The following is an 8167-nucleotide window of genomic DNA, read 5'->3' as shown; positions in this document are numbered from 1 at the left end:
TAATTAATCGATAGAAGTTGCTACCTAGAAGTCGGTGATGCCTAGTGGCTGAGACGCGGCCTCCTAGTCAAGTCCCAAAGTTGAATAGCGGGCACGCACCTCTAACTTTTCGGAGTTGCAATTAAATATCACATCCTTAAAAGGCGAAAGAAAATATCGGGAAGAAACCTGCATGCCTGGTCTCAAAGGTATGTTAAGTCTGCCAATCCACCACTGTGAACTTGGCCAGTGTGGTGAACCAAGGCCTAAACCCTTCTCAATCTGAGAAAAGATCTGTGGTCTATAGTAGGCCGGCGATGGGTTGATGAGTAGCCTATGCCACTCTCCGTCTTTAATTATATGTGTATCCATGCAAAAAATCACATCTATCCATTGCTCAGTTGCGGCGTGACTGAAGGACAAACAAACACACTTTCGCATGTATAAAAATCGCATTGCTAAAACAGGCAATTACGCAGCCAAAGTCTTGTATAGTGTACAATCTGCTGATGTATTAGAATATTGTTTTCTAGGCCGATGCTTTGCATTGCAATTTGCAAGCTATGGTGGACTGAGAGCCCGGGAGCGCCGGACCTTCGTTATTTTATAAAAGCTGAAAGTTTCTCTGCCAACAAAGAGGAACGCTCTGCAGTGACTATGGAGTTTCTATCATGGTGGCTTTGGGAGATAAGTAACAGGTAACAAAGGTGTAAAAAATCTTAAGTAAAAGTATAGTGTAATTTTTAGGGTTCCGTACCTCAAAAGGAAAAGCGCAACCCTTATAAGATCACTTCTTTATCTGTCTGTCTGTCTGTCGTGTCTGTCAAAAAACCTATAGGGTACTTCCCGTTGACCTAGAATCATGAAATTTGGTAGGTTAGGTAAGTAGGTCTTATAGCAGACGTTAGGGGAAAAATCTGAAAACCGTGAATTATTGTGGTTACATCACAAAAAAAAATTAAAATGTGTTCATTAATAAATAATTTTCAATTTTCAAAGTAAGATAACTATACCAAGTGGGGTATCATATGAAAGGGCTTCACCTTTAACATTCTAAAACAGATTTTTATTTATTTTTATGCATTATAGTTTTTGATTTATCGTGATAAATGTCGAAAAAATATGACTGTAGTACGGAACCTTCGGTGCGCGAGTCTGACTCGCACTTTCAGGTTTTTTTATATGTTATCACTTACCTGTTAGCTACAATGACCCAAACTTCATAGTCGCTGATTGTTCCTCCCTGTTTTGTGGACAATACGCAGAGAAACTTTCAGCTTTTATAAAATAACAGAGGTCTGGCCCTCGCGGGCTCTCTCTATCTAAGACTTATGTTTTAAAAGCTTGCAAAATTTTTGCATACACATGCTCTGCAATAGATGGTACAGTTATATCGAAAAGTGGTATATTTAATGAACTAGCTTGTTCCCACGACTTCGTCCACGTGGACTATACAAATTTCAAACTACCATTTTACCCCTTAGTTAAATTTTCAAAAATCTTTTCTTAGCGGATCAACCCATCGCCAGCCCACTATTGAGCACGGGTCAAACTGCGAAGGGGTTGAGCCGTAGTCCACGACACTGACCAGGATTGGCAGACTTCACACACTTTTGAAAACGTTACGGAGAAAATGTTAGGCATGCAGGTTTCCTCATATTTTTTTTCTTCACCATTAAATTAAGTCATAGCTTAAAGCATACAGGCATATCAAAAAGTTAGAGGTGCATGCCTGGAATTGAACCGTGAACCTCTTGAATATGAGGTAGACGTTTTAACCACTTGGCTATCAAGGCTCGCCTAGTACTTATAATAATTTAGTTCCAAAAGTTATTTACCTACCTATGTATGTAACACAAATAACAGCTCCACAAATAACAGTAACGCAAATAACAGTAACACAAATAATAGCAGCATATATCAGAGCGCCACCTCGCCAACAAACTGGCCCACCAGTTTGGCGAGATAGATATGTAGGAAACTTTGTAAAATTATTATGAATAAATAAATTTAAAAAAAAAAGCTAAATTACGTCTACAAAAACATTTAAGTATTTTTTTACATTTGCACTATCACTTTTGTCATCGACAGTACTTCTGGTCAAAATCTGTATATAAACTAGACTTTAAACAATTAGATATCATTAGTCAAATTGTATCTAGAACGTGCCTATCTACTTATTTCTAGGTAAGTGTTATGTTTTCATATAGGTACATACTTTTAAATTTAGGTACCTATATATACTGTATTTTCTATATTTTCTTGTATTTTATTTTTCTGTATTTTATATAGGTACCTACTGTAGGTATTGTATTTTATTTTATTTGTGTTAATTCTGACGATAGGATCGCGGGTTCTATTCCTGATCAGGGTTTAATGAAAACTTATGTCCTACTAGCTTACACCTGCGACTTTGTCCACATGGACTGGACTACACAAATTTCAAACCCCTATTTTACTCCCTTGGGGGTTGCATTTTTAAAAACCCTTTCTTAGCGGATGTTTACGTCATAATACAAAGTTATATGCATGCCTTTCAGCCCGATCCGTCCAGTAGTTTGAGCTGTGCGTTGATAGATCAGTTAGTCAGTCATTCAATCAACTTTTCTAGATTTACCATGCCATCTTACTAACCCTATCTTTCTATTTCCAGGTTGCATTCATTCAAGATGGTTTCCAAGCTTCTGCCTATCCTGTTCATTCTTCCTATCATCTACGCGAAGATAGAGATAGACATATCAGCCGCAAACGAGAAAGAGCGAGATGTCCGTATATCTGGAAGCTACGTCGACCTCATCAACGATATAGAAAGGAAAACCTTCGACTTGACAGAGGAAAACTTGAAGAAATCCATTTCCACCTACTTTGGTTTAGCCCCAGATAGCGTGTACCTTAGAAACCCTACCCCTTGGGGAGGCCTATACAAATCCCTGAACTGGGAGCCCGTGAAAAGGGTATTTTTCCCCAAAAAAGCTACAATTTTGTCAGTAGAAACCAAACCAGTTTTAACTGACATTAAAAACTTGGTCAACGAAGATTCCGAACCGAAGACCTACAACGAGAAGATCAACCATTTACTAGAGACTACAGTTACATCAAAATGGGACAAAAAACCTGAATTAGAAATCGAAGACATCCACTATCATCTCGCCATGAAAAAGCCAGAAGATTCAATGTATTTCGGATTCACAGCCAAATTTGGAGAAGATACCGTTAAAACTATGCCAATTAACGTAGCATCCGAATTCCAAGTTACTTTAAAACCGAAGCAGAACGCCCAAGTCGAATTCCTGGCCACTAAAGAAATCATGACAATTCGGGTAGACTTCGAAACCAGTCTAGTTGGAGCCGTGGCTATGAACTACGACAAGGAGTACAAGGGTCACCGTTTCTGGGCGATGGACGTCAACACGGTGCAAGAGGCTGGTGGGATGAAGAAGCAGGTGGAATCCTCGGAAGTCATCGAAGTGGTTCACCTTAGAGACGCGGCAGTGCGCGTCACTGACGTCACAACTGGTGACGTCCTATACACTGCCCCCGCGACTATGCATTAATTATACCTACTGTGAATAGATAAGTTATCTAAACTGTGTTTTTAATAGATTTAACTATGCTTGAATAAATTATTTTTATGTCTATGTTTGTTTCATTTCTAGGGTTCCGTACCCTGCTACACAAACCTTCGCTGTCCATCCGTCCGACCGTCGATCCATCTGTCTGTCTCTTGTGAACTGTAATAGGTCATCATCATCATCATGGTCAACCCATCACCGGCTCACTACAGAGCACGGGTCTCCTCTCAGAGAGAAAGGTTTTGGCTATAGTCTACCACGCTGGCCATGTGCGGATTGGTAGACTTCACACACCTTTGAGAACATTATGGAGAACTCTCAGGCATGCCGGTTTCCTCACGATGTTTTCCTTCATCCTAAAGCAAATTGGTTACTGGTTTAAAAGCAATATGAGTGCCGCAAATTGCTAAAGCGCATGGCCGCCATTTTAGTGACGTCAGCACTAGACTGAACTCAGACTGAAGTTTCGAGCTGATGGTATATTTTTATTACAAAATGACGTCATTTCGATATTAATGAGACATGGTTCCAGCGCAATAAATAGCACTTTGCGGGACTTTTTACCCCTAACTCAGAAAAGTTAGAGGTGCATGCTCGGGATCGAACTCCAGCCCCCCCGACCCCAGACATCATAACCATTAGGCTATCGCCGCTATAGAAGAGGGTAGATGTAAATAAAACAACATTGTTAACAACACACGTCAGTTTAAAAATACTAATACCCTAAATAACGACACTTAAACTAACATTAGGATAGGTATTTAATATTTATACAAAACACACTTAAATACATTATAATCTTAAGGTGCAGACAAATTACTTTGTTCAGTGTTTTGATATGTCGTGCGAGACAGGAGAGAGATGTTCACACTGACTGAATTTAAATGGTGAACTACCAGTGACTATTCACTAGTAGTTCACCATCTAAATTCATAATAAATCTAATGAAAAACTAGATAATCCTACCACTTACTAACAAAATGGATGTAATATCTGAAATAAAGATGATTATATTATTATTATTATATTAAATAGGGTAAAATTTTTCATAATAGGGTCTCGGAGTGTAGTAATAAAATGATGTGATTTTTTGTATAGTGGTAGTTTATGGGGCTAGAATTCATTATTGAAGACGATGATTTTTCTTTATTTTTAACATAATTAATTGTTTACGTCACCGCTGTACGGAAAGCGAATAATGACGTCACAATGCGTAAACGACAAATATTTTTCATTTTAATATTTTCCAGCAGAAATCACTATTTTTATGTTTAAACCACCTCAGCCACCCTCACGACGGGCTGTGCGGGCAGCGGCACGCGCGGCGCGCAGTCTCAACCGCGGCGCGTTCGCGAACTGACTCCCTTGACAAAGGATCCCGGATGGGTTCAAAACTAGTCGGGCTAACGTCGACTTAATACGTGAGTATAGCCTTTGAGAGATTATATATAGGTAATTGAAATCCCTCACTATAGTATTTTTGTTTCAATTAGACCCACCTGAAAGCCTCAATAGCTCAACCGGTATAGGAGTGGACTGAAAACCGAAAGGTCGCCGGTTCAAACCCCGCCCGTTGCACTATTGTCGTACCTACTCTTAGCACAAGCCGGACGCTTAGTTGGAGAGGCAAGGGGTATATTAGTCATTTAACATGGCAGTACTATTATATATTCTGTGACATGGCTAATATTGTTTTTAAAAAAAAGGTGTTTTCCGCTTAATTCTACTGTACTGATCATTACGCTACGACACACGAAATGCAATAGTTTGTCTGCACCTTAATATTCTTACATGTAAAGTACCTACTTATTTACTTATTGTTTAATAAATAACTATCTACTTTTTTTTAATTGCTTATCTATTATATAATAATTGTGTACAAAAAGTTCTAAACCTATTTCTTAGTCATATCTTCTAAAACTCATGTTCTAAGAAGGAGTTGTTATTTTGTTTTACATGATTATACTTACTTAATTAATTAGTATTTACAATTAAATTAAAGTTACAGTATTTATTGACTTAATAAACTTTTTTTAAATACATTTTATCCTAGTAGGTAATTAATTTACTTTGATATAAAAAACGGGCAGAGTTGAGAACAACCTCCTTTTTGGAAGTCGGTTAAAAAGAAGCAGAAATTTTGTAGTGCAGTTTTGCAGAACGGTCCAATTGGCAAATTTTAAGCTACAGTCACACCTGCGCGTCATGAAAGCGAAGCGAAGATAGTCGCGTAGGTGTGCATAGCATGGGCGTTACGCAAATGCAAAACATCCGCAATAATTCAGAGTCCTCATCTGCACCACGCAATTAATGCGGAGCTTTTACGGATGTGGATTCATATTTGCAACAAGTAACGACCTGCAAAGCAAGCGGGTGGGGCCAGAATGGCGCGTGCCTCGCGCGTGTTTGTACCAATCAAAAAGTGTACACAACAGAGGTGTTACGGCTATTCGCATCCGCATCCGCAAATGAGAAAAATTCGCATGAATTAATTTAGAACCTCGATCGATAGCTCAACGATTAAAGGAGCGGACTGAAAACCAAAAGGTCGTAGGGTTCAAACCCCACCCGTTGCACTATTGTCGTACCTACTCCTAGCACAAGCTTTAGGCTTAACTAATTGGAGGGGAAAGGAGAATATTAGTCAGCAACTTAGCTAATCAGTACCCTTGTTATGCGAAAGTGTGTTTGTTTGTTGGTTTATTGGTTTGTCCTTGAATCACGTCGCAACGGTGCTACGGATTGATGTGATGTTTTGCATGGGTATACATAAGGACCTGGAGAGTGACATAGGCTACTTTTTATCCCGGAAAATCAAAGATTTCCCACGGGATTTTTAAAAAACCTAATTCCACGCGGACGAAGTCGCGGGCATGAGCTAGTAAAAAATAAATCAGGCATCCGCGGATGTCAAAGTATTGGCATCCGCAACAACCCTGGTGCATAGTGCCTTTAATATCGTGGGAGGACACGACGGCGCGGGACGCGGCTGACGTACCCGCTTCGTAGTAGCTTTGGTCGCGCAGGTGTGGATGATGCTTTAGCCAAATTTCATAAGGTCATTTCCTGATTTGTATTCCCCGAGAATCGAACCCGGTATCCGCTCATAATATGGTGACTACTATTCGTATTTCTCATGTATAAGTAATACTTAAGCCATTTAAATTGCTTAGTAAGCAATTTAGCCAAATTTCATACGGTCATTTCCTGATTTGTATCCCCCGAGAATCGAACCCGGTATCTTCTCATAATATGGTGAATACTATTCGTATTGCTCATGTATAAGTAATACTTAAGCCATTTAAATTGCTTAGTAAGCAACTCAATTCGTTTAAAATAATAAATTATTATGTATCCAGTAGGTTTGTTACAATAAAATAACTGCCAATTCATTGGATATGAAAATTGCAATTTGATAGTTTTGACAATCAATACCCTTATTATAAATGCGCAAGTGTGTTTGTTTCTTGGTTTATTGGTTGTTGGTTTATTGGTTTTTTGGTTTGTTGGTTTGTCCTTCAATCACGTCGCAACGGTGCAACGGATTGACGTGATTTTTTGCATGGTTATAGATAAAGACCTAAAGAGTGATATAGGCTACTTTTCATCCAGGAAAATCACAGAGTTCCCACAGGATTTTTAAAAAACCTAATTCCCCGCGGACGAAGTCGCGGGTATCAGTTAGTCAAAATATAAAGCTCTGTGCACACCGGTCGTGGCGCATCACAACGCCGTTTATTAGGTTGTTTGCAGATCTTTATGAAGAAATTAGTAGCCACATTCATATTTTTCAGTTTTTGTGCCACGAGTTTTTCAGGTATAGAGAGCTTTCGAATAGAAAATTCCGCGCTCGCTTCGCTCACGCCTACTGGTACTGTCACGAGTGGTGGTACTGCAGATGCGCGAGCGGGTGCTCGTACAGCGGGTAGAGGGGCGGCGCGTGCGCGGCGGCAGCATGCGGCGCGTCGCTGTCGTCGTCGGTCGATGAGTCTAGCTGCTTGTCGCCGGTGCCGCCGCTGGAAAGAGGATAACATTAACATTAGGTGTGTATCTCTGAACCTCAATAGCTCAATGATTAAAGAGTGGACTGAAAACTGAAAAGTCGGCGGTTCAAACCCCACCCGTTGCACTATTGTCGTACCTACTCCTAGCACAAGCTTTACGTTTAGTTAGAGGGGAAGAAAAACCTGTAGAAATACCCCTATTGTGACTCTTACAGTTAGAGCGAGATAGCTAAATGCATTTAAGCTCTTATTAGAACGTGACGAATGGTCATTTTTGTCATACACGGTGATACCGTGGACACTTTTTTGTTTGTCAAGATGTATTTTGTACGTGGGATCTTGACAAACAACGTAAAGTGAGGTTATGTTGACTCAAGTAGGTATTTTAAAGAAAAAATTGATTTGTTTTGAAAATATAATAGGTACAATTTTTGTTTTTGAAGTTATTGTGCAATGCAACCGACGTTGCAGTATACTAGACTAGGCTACAATAGCCGAAGCGAATGTAAAATACTTAGGAGTAAAATTTCACAAGTACCTCTGCTTGAGCGTGAGGGCTTATAGGGGCCACCCTAGTTGCATATCTTAGATCTGTGGTATTTTTTCAGATAC

At 39.5% G+C, this 8167-nt stretch overlaps 2 protein-coding genes across 4 annotated transcripts in view; one reads left to right on the top strand and one right to left on the bottom strand.

The window, feature by feature from the left end:
- LOC117993757 (spherulin-2A-like) overlaps positions 1-3615 on the top strand; it is a 146028-nt gene extending 142413 nt beyond the window's left edge. The window contains exons 1-2 of one of the 2 annotated variants that reach the window (XM_034981575.2): positions 2046-2166; positions 2633-3615. In XM_034981575.2, the coding sequence (XP_034837466.1) occupies positions 2649-3533 (885 nt within the window). In that variant the 5' untranslated portion in view covers positions 2046-2166; positions 2633-2648 and the 3' untranslated portion in view covers positions 3534-3615. Of the gene's footprint in view, positions 1-2045; positions 2167-2632 lie in introns of those variants that run through there. The other variant, XM_069507251.1, reaches the window with a different exon arrangement.
- A 624-nt stretch (positions 3616-4239) lies between these two features.
- The window catches only part of so (sine oculis), a 35534-nt gene continuing 31606 nt past the window's right edge, over positions 4240-8167 (bottom strand). For both annotated transcript variants that reach the window (XM_069507264.1, XM_034981577.2), the window contains one exon: positions 4240-7567. In XM_069507264.1, coding sequence (XP_069363365.1) covers positions 7429-7567 — 139 coding nt within the window. In that variant the 3' untranslated portion in view covers positions 4240-7428. The remainder of the gene's footprint in view (positions 7568-8167) is intronic.

Source organism: Maniola hyperantus, chromosome 25 (genome assembly GCF_902806685.2).
Source record: "Maniola hyperantus chromosome 25, iAphHyp1.2, whole genome shotgun sequence".
Taxonomy (NCBI): Eukaryota; Metazoa; Arthropoda; class Insecta; order Lepidoptera; family Nymphalidae; genus Maniola; species Maniola hyperantus.
Note: the sequence above shows the minus strand (reverse complement) of the source record. Positions and strands in the feature narration are given on the sequence as shown.